General features: G+C 35.8%; 1 protein-coding gene across 1 annotated transcript; it reads right to left on the minus strand.

The window, feature by feature from the left end:
* Positions 1-2,016: 2,016 nt before the first annotated feature.
* Positions 2,017-13,163, minus strand: LOC137387754 (uncharacterized protein C18orf19 homolog A-like). The gene is made up of 4 exons (XM_068074259.1): positions 12,736-13,163; positions 10,932-11,111; positions 6,860-6,941; positions 2,017-2,677 (listed from the first exon to the last, which is right to left on the minus strand). The coding sequence occupies exons 1-4, from the start codon at positions 13,095-13,097 to the stop codon at positions 2,477-2,479; spliced, it is 825 nt and encodes a 274-aa protein (XP_067930360.1). The 5' UTR covers positions 13,098-13,163; the 3' UTR covers positions 2,017-2,476.
* Positions 13,164-13,392: the final 229 nt, after the last annotated feature.

Consider the following 13,392-nt stretch of genomic DNA (forward strand, 5'->3'; position numbering starts at 1 on the left):
GTCGCATGTTCAAGGCAGCAGTTCTTGAGCTGCCACATGTTCAATGAAGTCTCGGCAGTAAATTTGTATGACAAAAGCACTAGCCTATTAGTATTTTTTGTGTATAAAGAATATCACTACTGCACAGCAAAACCAAAGATGTTTTGGATATTATTAGCTTTAGCTAACCTTGACCTTCCTGACGTACACATTCTCAATTAACTTACGAAAAAGCAAACTTGTTTGCAAAATTGTAAGCGTGAGAATGGATATTTCCGTCAAGTACAGCACAAACACAATGTTGCAATATCGGTTGCACACATTTATACATATATATGTTATATATATATATATACAATAAGTAAAACAAACTTGACTAGAATGGATTTGGTTACTATTCGTTTTTTGCTGGTGACATCCTCTGACGCCTGATGAAAGCACCAGCAAGAAATAATCTGTATCGTGATTCTATTTTAGTAAAATATGTTTTATATATATTTGTTGGCTCTACTTGTAGTGTATCAAGTTGTCATTTTGTGATCGACTGCAGCGAAATATAAAATAATGTACTGAATTAACATACTGTATCTATATATATGAATCTCAACGTTTATCTGTATTCTGTCTAGCTGTGTGTCCAGTTGTATTGATAAAGTTTAGTAAATGTAATGAGAAATTCACTGTGCACTGAAGTTCCACTCAGAAAATCCAGTTCTGCAAACACATTTATCCAATACACTACTCTGTCCAACTTACTACACTATGGAATAAATTGGCCACATACGTATTACACATGCCAATATTTCATGGCTTCACGCTTAACACTGCAGCTAGCGTTATGCGCGAAGCCATACCAGAAGAGAATTGCATGCCCATGTGCAAAGAAAATTGCTTAAACTCATGTTTAACAAGACTTGCAATCCGTAATGATCTGTAGTAGGCACTACAGCTGGCACTCTATAAATTACACAGAAATAAACACAACATCTTCATTTAAAATTTAGAGCGGTAAATGTATATGTTGAGTAAAAATAATTTTTGTTTAAAATATTTTGTATTGCCGGTACAACGCTGGGCATTTAGCTAGTTAATTAATATATATGCCCAATTATTAAAAACAATCTGTGCATTAATTACAAAACAAGAATGGCAAAGAAGTCTTGAGAACTTCCTTTTGCTCAGCTCACAAATTGGTGTCAATGTTTAAGTCGAGTTCACGTTTGATGACGTTCTTGCAAGAAAAGTTCAAAGACCTTCCGGGGCAGACAAATGTTCGACCATCTATTATAATAAATGTTCATACACTGGCTTCTGACTTTTCCAAAGAGCAGCTGTGGCCAATGTGTCTAGGATGCCTGACCCACGCACAACATGTTGAGGTCTATTCCTATGGCTAGCCCTACATTTTTTTATTAGCTCATCAATTGGGTTTTTAGTAGATTACTTTTCCAGTCTATCCTTATGCACCTCCTAACCATCTCTTTATGTACCATGTCCTGCGAGAACGTAGGCGATCAAGGTTTTTCCCTGCTTCCTACAACCAAGACTTTCTTGGCAGATTTCAACAGTGGTTTGCCATAGACGTCCATTAGGTGTTTTTATTGAGACACCATCTTTAACTAGCTAGCTAGTTGTTGGCTAGCAGAGGAGCTCCTTACCAGATTTTGTTTTTTAGTCTTGCAAGATGGCTAGCCATCCTCTTCATCCACGCTGGAGCGCAGAGGGGCCAGCCAGCCTAGTCGCCAATGTTGCGACCATCATCTCGACCAAATCATCACTTATAATCCTTTTCTAGCGTAGGCGCGTCAGAAGCCGTTAAAAATAAAATTTATCTGCAGGCTGATGAACTAGTTGATGAGCGTATTCTTTACTAACAACCCATTATAGTTTCAGATGACTCATCATTATACTAATTTGTTTGAAATTTCCCAGCACCATAATTCTAATCACAAATGAATGCTACAGACATTTCATTTAGCAGCCAGAGGCTACATGTAATAACAAATTTATAATTACTAATAACTACATCGAGCCATACCAACACCCCAGCATTGTATCTTTGACATCTTCATCTATTTTAGTTTAAATAAAAAAATCATTTCTAATTACGTAATTGCAATGCCGCTGCCAAAGTATCTGAAATGTCGAACACTGTAAATTGGTACGCTTAACTCAAGTCGTTTTTAACCTAAAGTGCGTGAAAATGTTTTGGAAATGAGAAAAAAGAATATCAGAAATGTGCATCATTGCCAGCGGATAGTATATAAATTGCTTCCTTTCTATAATTACAAGAACTTAGTTACGACTACTGAACTAATCATACAGCAATACATAAAAGCATGCAAACACAGGCTCATTAATCGCCTCCTGATTACAAAATAGATTACTCCATCTTGAAAAAGTAACATAAAATATCATCAACAGTCCTGAATGTAGACTTGTGAGCATTAACGACTGCGTAAATCAAGCAAAATCATGGAATAAAAAGAATGAGCAGTTACTTTGTCGAAGACTTGCTACGCAGGCTTTCAGAGTGCTTTTTAGGATGTCGATAGCCTGCATTCGGCTTATGCAAATGTGAATTTTGAGTTCGATAGAAATGCTTTCGGTTTGTACGCCTCTTGCTATACGTAGTGAGTCTTGCCCGGTATACCTCCTTGGTCTTGGCATATCGCTCCTTCATGTCATCTTTCTGTTCCTGAAAGCGAAAATATGCACAAGGTCAGACACCTTGTAGCAGGTGGACACAATTATCACATCATTTACGCTTTAACATCTGGCTGTACGACAACCATTCTCCGCCGTCAAGTGTCAAATGACTCAACTACAATATCGACATGGACAACTCCAATCACCTTATGAAATTAAAATATTAATTAAAAAACCTATTAAAAAATGATAACAATTACAAGGCCAAAAGTTGATTGTCAAAGCTATGAGTAGAAGTTGATTGCGTTAGTTACAAGCGATGTCGGGCTATGCAACCTGACACGTTAGCTTGGCATTTCACATTCTCTGACAAAAGAAGCAGTGGAGATTTTTTGAGCAGAAGGAATAAAGTCTGGGATAAATTATGGACTGTGATAGACTTCCCAATCAATTTCTCTAGATGGAGTGAAAGTCAGTTTGTGACCCGCTTATCAGGAATACTATTTGAATGATTTTCGCAACTTTATCCAAGGCAAGGATTCATATGAGTACACTGAACAGCACAACTACATCCCTGTAGCTGTTTAGAATAAAAGAGAAGACAATGCTTAATTTTGTGCCTCTGAGTCAGCAATGCACATAAACTGAGGTTCAACTTCAGCAACCTGCTCACTGCACTGTTGCCTAAACTTACAAAAAAGCGTTGGATAGGCGAAACACAAATGCCCTTATTATAAGATAGCTCTAGATAAAAAAATTTCTGTGCAAAACCTGAGCTATTTGTGTCAACAAGACATATAGCCAGCGCTAAACCTTCACTATGTGTACACGCAATGACATGCCACTTGTTTGATAGAATAACCAACGAGAAGTGATGGGATGAAGGTCATGACCTCTATAGTGTACCTTGCAACTGTTTGTATTTGGTAAAACATTTGAACTGATTTACACGTTACTCCTATAATTGTTTCTCTATTATGGAAAAGAAAGAAGTAATGACAGTAGCACTCGTGCAAATACAGCTGGAACCCTACTTCGCATTGCTCCAACATACAAACCTTCCTATGTACAATGTGCAATTTAATTTCAGTCCACCTCTGACATAATAGCAAATATATGACATTCGCATTTTATTAAGTGAAAAAAAGAAGTTTAAGTTAGAAATAAAAAACATAAAAACTTGAAAATTATCAAAATTAATGATATAATTATGAAATGAAGTGAGCTACTCTGCACATCTCTATCCCCACCTCTACATTTTATTCTTACGTTTCACCGAGCCTACACTACGATTCGCCTCCAGTTCACCATCACATTATTGATTGCTCCTTTGATAATTTCATTCGTTACATCTCTCCAACAGAGTTCACCTGATTTATTGGTAAGCGCAAATGTCTGCAATACTTATTAATTAGTTATGATAGGTTTTTGTGTTGTTGAAATAATTAAATGACATACAGTGATTCTCATGGTTATGACTGATCCGTCATATGACAGTTTTAACACTACAAAAGTGCCGAAATGAGTGAAATCTGTATGTGAAGCTTCACTGTACAAGCGATGTTATACTTTAAGCTCAAATCAATGAAGAAGACGTATGCTGACATCAGCGATGACTCATAAGTGCATGGCCTAATGGAAACAAACTTCAGCTAATATGGAAAAAATGGAATCAAAATTCTATCCAAACGAAATCAAATCCATTGACAGGTAAAATTGTAACTCCGCGGAAAAAGGCTGACACGGCGATTTAAATATAACCTGTAACCTACCCGTCAGCTATGGAACTGAATTAATTCATATATATGTAGCATTGACCTAAATGACGACGGATGGTAAATTAATGTTCAAGCCAACAGAGTTGTTTTGTTCGGAGAACTAATAAAACAAATTGCAATTTCAAAACTAATCAACCAACAAATCCCCAAGGTTGTTATAGCAAGGCAAGAATGCTGCTACAACAGCAGCAACAGCTGTATGACTCTATGATATCATAAGGCTAGGACAGCGCCTTACACTGACTGAAAGGTTATTACCGTAAAACCTTTATCTGAATGCCATGGCACTCTATTTCAACCCTTCCCTTAGAAGTAGCGCTTTATTGGAAGTGGTGTTCAAATAAAGAGTGGGGTTGTATTTGTTGAACGCCGCATCCGAACGTTGAGAAAAAAAATTGAACCATTTCACAGGCGAATCTAATGTCACCTATATTTTACGCTCTTCTTCAGGCGGTATGACATTAACGTTGTTGGACACAAGAAATTTGCTAACTAACCTCCAACTTTTCGTAGATCTCTTAATAAATATGCACATAAAAGCTGATACCTCTACCAGTTGATATCTATTACTTGCAATTAGCCTACTACGATCTTATAGCCTACAATGCAATTTGTTGAAGCTTTCAAGTCTTTTATTTCATTCTAAATTTGAAGGCTCACTTTCATTTGATAAATATATTTAACAAGATTGCATGAAATCTCAATGCACTCATTTTTATGTTTTCTACAGTTTGCAGCAAAAATTGGCTTTTTATGTGCAATAGAAAAGGAGTTATGAGCGTCGATCCATTGTAAGCTGAGTTCATATTACTGCAATGAAGCTATCAAATAATATGCCATAAAACTGCAAATGTAGACCTATAATCGATCAAATGCTACAGATATATATTTAAAAACAATTGACATTAATAAACCATATTTATGATAAATTCCAAAAAAAATTAAAATTTTAAAACCAAAATTAACATTTTTAAAATAAACATATTGGCATCGTTTACTCAGCCAGCTACGATTCTGATTGTTTTCGTTAGGAGCTATTCCATATTCTTCTGGCTGTTCAATACCTTCCACAGTGTCTTCTGACCTCAACTCCTCTTCTGCACAGGTGAGCTAGTCGATAGTAGCGTCCAAACAAATGTTTAGCAAGGCAAAACTTTTACGCAATATGCACTTTAGAATACATGTATACACTTCTTGCACGAATAAAGAAAAACGTGTGTAATCAAAACAGCCTCAGATTTTAGCCTCAAAATACGTAGTAGCACAAATTCCACTGTGAATGCGCAAAACCTGTTTCATATACATCAAAGTAGCAAGACCGTTTTGAAAATAGAAACTACTATTAGCCTGATACAGTTATTAAATATTTCTATGGTGCTGCTCCCAAAGTTTTAACGAAAAGCTAAAAAGCATTTGAGTCGAAAAATGGACTTTGATACGAACAGAAACAATGAAAGATTTAATTGTTATCGATGAATCCGAGTCATTATTAGTACGATGTTGTGGACACTTTTCTACTGATCACTTGCTATTATGGGTTCATAAAGATCACGAATGGTAAATAGTGACGGTCAAATGGAGGCGGCATTCAAATACAGGTTTTACAGTAACTTACACAATACCAAGATGAAATGTCACGTTTCCAAGTGTTCCAAGAATGATTAATATCTGGCACAATGGCACAATGAACTAGTTATGAATATGACTACCCCAACACACCCAGTGCTATGGGATACACATCTAGGCTGGCTAGTCAGCAAAATAGGAAATGTTTCACAGATGCAAATTGTTCTGTTGCTGCCAACAAAAAATAAACAGCCTAGACTATGGTGGATTTGAATATTCTAGTTGTCTATTGACTGCCAACGGCCATATCACCAGCATAGCACTCAATCTAGAGCCACTGCTGGTTGACCACTCTCCAATTTCATCAACAAATACTACATAGTGGCTTTATGGGCATTTTAGCATTGTGATACATATTGTAGTATTGTCATACGCATATACGTTAGCGTTGTGGTGTACATGATAACACATTGATGCACATTATAGCTTTGTCAGATACGACGAAACTCCAATACGTATGCCAATGCTACAATGCATTACCACTAGAGCATATATGGCAATGATACAATTTTTAACTTATCATTTTGCTATCTATAATATATAATATGACATATGACAATATTATAACCTAAGTTGTTTTAACCAAGCTCATTTGAAAGGCTAAATGAATGCTGTAGCCCCACTTGGGCTTGTAAGCCCCTATATTAAAAGATTATGAAAGCATTTTATTTTTAAAGTACAAATAATTAAAGTTTTTAGGCCTGACATGAATGTCGATTTATAGCATCCTAGATTCATAGAGATCTAGCAATACGGCAAGACCTCTAACTTTGCATCTGGTAAGTGTTGCAACTTAACAAGCAATATCTACCATGTCAGTGCACTACCTGATACTTGTCCTTTAGATTATCACGACCATCCTTAGCCAAATTCCTCAGCTTGTTTTCAGGTTTAATAGGGGGAAGGTACCTACAAAACATGGAAAGATTATTCCAAAGTTCACTTCAATCAATGATCTTGTAGCAATAATGAATGCTTACAACTAAATTTCAATGCGACATTGAATGCATTTCACTCTTGAAAGTGGAAGCTCTGTAGTGGTGAATTTGATATCTACATGTATTAGGAAGACAACTGCAAAAAAGAAATAATTTAGAGAAATTTGAAGCTGTTGCCACTGTCCATGACAATGCATGGAGTTTCTTCTCATAATCATTGCCAGCGTCTAAGTACCCAATCATTGTCAAGTCAGTATAAATAGTCTATAGCTACTAAGATTAGCCATTTTCTAACTGAACATTAAACAAAAGGATTGAGGGATCTTGTGAAGAGCTCGTAAATACTAAACTCTGAAGCAACTCATACCAATTCTACCCTGTAGAAAATAATTCCAACTAACTGGTGTTACAGTTTTCCAGCGAATGCCATACTTGATTATAAATATAGCGCATAACTTTTTAAATAATGTAATATAAAACTTTTGTGTTATATGATACAAACTGAAAATAACAATTGGTAGCTAACTTTCGCAAACACAACAAATTCCTTTAACCAAATATACAATATTGAACAAGGCAACGCAAGGAAATATCATCATGGAAGACTGCAATATTTCTAAACGATTGACATTTCCTGTCTCTCTGCATTAAACACTCGTCCTTCATAGCATCCCACAAACAACTGTAGGCCCTAATCAGGCCAAAAAGCTAAGATTTTAGAGCTTGTAGAAGAATTCTCTTAAAACGGTTACTACATGGAAAGCATGTTCTGTAGGTTCTGTAGATCACGGAAAAGGAAATAAGCTAAGATTACAACTGATACTAGTGATGTATTTTCTAAATTATGAACTGTTTTCAAATTGCGACACAGTTGCCCATAACTGTCCAACATCAAAAACCTGTTTCAAGAATGATAACACTAGAAGTGCAAATAACTAATAAATGGTTAAATGTAAGTAGTTAAAATCAAATCAATGAGCGTAGTGAGAATTTTAATGAAAATAAGTAACAAAATTGGTATGCAATGTCATGCTGTACCCACTCATTCATCACTTGACTTATAAAACTAGCACAGCTAAAGTATGTCAACTATCTTCAAGTTTAGACTATGGACCACATGGGATCGTCTCTGAGTACTCAGCTAAAGCGCACCTAAGCACTTCTTCACAGGAAGGACAACTCCCATGATGTAATGGCAATGTAGTGAATACGAGTATATACGATAGTACCATAGTCCAACCTCGAATTGCTCTAACTTAATATAATAAAGTTAGAACAGATGTAATTCCACCAGCAAGGTACTCACCAGCATCTCCAACATTCAAATTGTTGGAAGTGCTGCTTATGACAGTGAAAATGAGGCTGAAGCTTTATTACAAAATATGTCGAAATAATAAATAGGGTTGAACACTTCTAGTGTACGTTTAAGCAAGTTATGCCCACCATCTCTGCTTTAAAGGTACACAACATCAAGCCTACACTTTCCTAACATAAAATAACAATAGAAAACTATATATACTATTACGTTGCTAATACAGTTCTTTTTTACATTTATTTTTTATAAAATTTATACAACATATTTGTTTTAACGCTGTGTAACTGCCCAAAATTTTTATTAGCAAATTCTCATACACTTACAGACTGATTCTAATACGCTTACAGACTGTGATTCTCATACGCTTACAAACTGTGATTCTCATACGCTTACAAACTGTGATTCTCATATGCTTACAGACTGTGATTCCCATACACTTACAGACTGTGATTCTCATGCGCTTACAGGCTGTGGTACAAATTAAATAAACTGCAATGAATTATTTTAGAGATATTTATTCCAGCATATGACCGTGCACATGAGCTGCGTATGAGCAGTTTTAACCTAAAAAAACTAACATAGCGTGTCTAATTGACTACAACTAATAATAACAACTATAGAAATACTAGTTATGTGATGACTACCTTTATTTTGATGACTTCATAAACATTTTAAATAGTATGACTTCAGCTAAAATTGATATTTGTATCAGTTACTACAGTAATAGCAAACCGCAAACATCAGAGTTGTCTACACACACAGGCATGCTCAAGCATAATAATACACACGCACACAAAGCAAAAGTTTCAAATTTGTGCCTTCATTCAACTATTATGACTACATTATGTAAAACTAATTGTAATGAAATGCTGTCCATTTAGGGTTTGTGATAATCATATCGTGTGCTGGAAGCCGTTTTACTAGAGCAGCCAAATCTTAGAAACTAGACCATCAGTTTCAATTTGGTAGAAACGTTTTAAAACCTTTTAAAATCCTTTAAACCCTTGAAAAACCTTACATCAATTTATAAGCTTTCCTGTAATCCCACGATCAAACACGAGCGGAGCGATTGGTTGGGAGATTTATGATAAATGCACATGAGCACACAACTCCCGAAAAATTATCCGTTAACAGCTGTCACCAATCCCTTGTAACGAAATCTTATCAACAAATTTAACTATTTTTCTGTAAAGTCGTTTAAGTATAATAATGATACAAAACGCAAATAAACCTATTTAAATATGTTACCAAGCCTTTGAAAGGTTACCGCAAATTCCTAAAACTAACCCATCTGATCAGATTATACATAAATAGACAGATTTATTTGGCCAAAAATCGTTATTAAAACGTGCTAAGCCTCACTTTTATCAAAGTTAAGACCGGAAATTAAAACGCCGAGCGACAGAGAATAGAACGATTAAGTCATGCGCATTTCACGAAAAAATAACGTGCACATTTCACCAGTCTATAGCATTGTCGAATTGCCGAAGGTTTCTGTAATTAACGCAGGAGTACTGAAATCGTTTCATTTTTGCCGATTTCAAAGTAACTGACATTTTAGACACTTTTGAGTACTTTGGTATTCTAACTGATGTCCAACGCAGTGTAAGTAAAGGAAACGACGATGATATTTTTTTCTAACGATTTTTATGAAGTTATTACAATATTTAATTATAAGTTTGGATGACTACAGAACAATGACTAGGCTACGTAGTACAGATTTTCTAAAAATCTATATAAATATCACAACTTCTTGATATTGCTAGCTATGACGTTTTGAAATGTAAACAAAATTGTGCATTGGTTTTATATCATTACTATATTAATAATATTGGTTATTCTAATAATATCAGTGCATTTTACTTCTAATATTGGCCAATATTGCATTTCTCCTATTGCAGGGGGAGAGATATAAACATAATATTTTTCTTTCATTATTGCTATTTGTTGTATATAATAACACCCACACCCAGTACATTACAGCTACCATTGCAGTTATCCTATTGCACTGCAGTGCCATTTGACTGTTAATATTGCATTTTTCAACCATCAGTACCCTTTCTTTTTTCCAATATCACTTTGGTCGTGGGCTGTATGACAGTGGAATTTCTAGCCATTATAATTGATATGGTTACCAAAGCTGTTAGCGGCCCATCCAAAAGTTTGACAAATATGGAAACAGTTCATGCAGGATTTGATATATTGTTATTAATCAAGATACTTGATAGGCAAAGATAACTTTGCTTTTCCAGTTCAAAAACTTAAAAGTGAATTGACTTTTAACTTTTAAAAATTGTTTATGGCCAATAGCCGATCATCACAAAATTTGATCGATTTCTAGAGTAAGACATTATAGGTTTGTATTGTCATCACTAGTACCCTGGTAGTCCAGTGTGCTGTGATAGATCGTCAAGTATCTGAACAGTTATTCCAAGATCACGCAAAATGGTCAATTGGCGCAGTCCATCCAGGGCATCCAAACCCCGTGTTGCAAGTTCAAACCCCATACAATTCTATACTTTTCCCAACATCTATTCATGACTTCATACAGACAGCTAATATTATGGCAAAGAGTATCATTATTGTTTTCTTTCCTGTTTCAATTACAATGAAGTAAACTACAGCTAACAGGATAAATGGACTCACCCCATCCGTCGCATGTAGACCACAGCCTGACGAGTAAGTGCGAGAGTAGAGATGTACCTTACGGGTTTCGCTATTTCATAGAGAATGTACGCTACCACATAGTCTCCCGCAGCTGAGTATTTAGACTGTATTGCTTCACTAGCGCCCATCTTTACCAGAAAGGGCAGTAAGTCAATACCGCTGAAATAGCAGGGCATTGAACCACAGGCTAGGCTTTCACAAAATAGCAAAACACACATTCAAAACAACTCTCACATAAATGTAAACAGCTCAAATCCCGGCATCATGTCACCGCCACGGACATCCAGATAAAAAAATGTAAAGCTGAAATCGTACCATACATATTTTCCTATGAACATTATAGATGTTGCGAGTAAAATGAGGACTGTATCATTAGACTATTGCTCAAAGAAAGTACTTAAAAAAAGATTTTAGGTGAAAGGAAGCAATATGCTTTAGATAAGCAAAAATAAAAACTCATTTTCACTGAGTATGGCAGCAACAAAAATGAGTGCTAAGCAAGAATGCTACTTATTAAAACAACAGAATATTTTTCAAACCAATGTCGTACTTGGAGACATGACTGCCATACATGGCGCAACAAATAGTCACATTAACGACAAGTTCAAAAATTCGTAACATCTTAAATCACCGCAAAATGGTGGATAGTTTCAAACTGAAAGATAGTCAAACCCTCGGGAGTAGTGGGTTTAGAAACTAAGGGTTCCAAGTTGAGAATATGTGTAATGTTCGAATTCCATCACCGTCACAATTTTAGAAGAAATCAATAGTGTTTCCCTTGATTGGAAAACACAATGATACCCAACAGCCGAGTCATGCAGGTTGTATTGACAGTGGATTAGCAAGCGTGTTGTGGTGCATCAGCAAAAGCCATGGTCTGAGATCTTTATCAAGACCTCAATGATTTAAAGCTGTCATAACGGAGTGTTTGCTTTATAATAAACATTCTCGGTGTAATCTAAAAGCGCTCTGTTGAATTAGTTTGCGAGTTTTCGAAAGAGTACGGTATTTGTCATATGATTAAAAGAGCCATGTAAAAGATAACTCCAAGGTCAGGACTAGGCCTCACACTAATGAATGACCACCGTATAACCCATTCTCCAATAGACATTTTTGGTCGAAACTTTAAACTTAGCCCTTAAAGATGAACTTACACAAAATTTTGATGGAATTTATCGGAAAGTATCGGTATTTTTCTATCCTTTGCGATTGTTTTTGATTATCAAGATTACAATCGACAAAACTTAATTGTGGGTAAAACATTCAGGAAAATCTGCGCGAAATGATGTATATTAGTTGCTGTAGTTGACATCAGCTATTGCGTTCAAGTTACGGCGTTATGTGTCTCTTTCCTATTGGTCCCTATTGAACTATAGACATCATAATCGCACTTTCGCTTGATCCAGGCATTTTAACCACAATCAAGTTTTGTCGATTTTTATCTTAAAACATCCTGTCAGCCAGGTCACCTTAAACATTAAAAACGATTGCAAATGATAGAAAAATAGCAATACTTTCTAATAAAATCTACTAAAATTTTTCGTAAGTTCATCTTCACGTAGTAAAACAAACAGGATGTAGTCTCATTCCTTTGATAAAGAAGTTTGTAAAATTTTGATATTGAGCTTTTGTTGTGAATCGCAAACAGTAAGTTCTTCTTCAAAGATGCGCGTAGGGAACCGAGACATACCTCTGATACACGTAAAGGCATTCAACACAAATGTACAGCATGTGTGCATAAGAACACATACGAGCAGAACTTGCGAAGGTTTTCTGTACTGACCTCTGAGCCACAAGATAAAAGCCTCCATACCACAGCAAAGATGTAACGCAGTGAACAGCAATCAGAGTCTTTCCGTATTCTTTGTAGACTTGAGTGAACCTTTGAAAAACTGTCAAACCCTTTTCATCCTGTGGTTCGTCTTTCGATTGCTTGGTGTCAGAGGAAAAAGCAAGACGAGATGATGTAAAGAAAGTTTGCGCAGGAATATTAGAGACAGGACTAGTTGGATGAAAAAGTCCCTGAGAAAAATAATAGTATCTTGGGCAGCAATGAGTTCTAGTCGTTACAAGTCGCGAAGGACAAGTTCTAGCACAGAGCTGATAGCCAGCTCTGACTGTCAAACGTAAAGTGGTGAGCGCCATATAAGCAAATGGGAGTAATACGACGGATCAGCCAGCCTTGATCTTCACTCTTCAACCCGTAAGCATCTACAAAAAAGTGCCAATAAAGGACGCAATGCAATTACCAACAACATAACACTCGGAGATCTTGAATTGCGATCAAGCATTACCAGAAGATTGTAGGTAGCTGATGAGAGATTATGTTAATATTAATACTAACAAGGCTTGATAAATTTTGTTTATATTTCCAATAGTTCTTGTATTCCAACATTAAAAATAGATGTGGAATGCTATCATGGTCCCCAAAGCAATATGA

Source organism: Watersipora subatra, chromosome 2 (assembly GCF_963576615.1).
Source record: "Watersipora subatra chromosome 2, tzWatSuba1.1, whole genome shotgun sequence".
Taxonomy (NCBI): Eukaryota; Metazoa; Bryozoa; class Gymnolaemata; order Cheilostomatida; family Watersiporidae; genus Watersipora; species Watersipora subatra.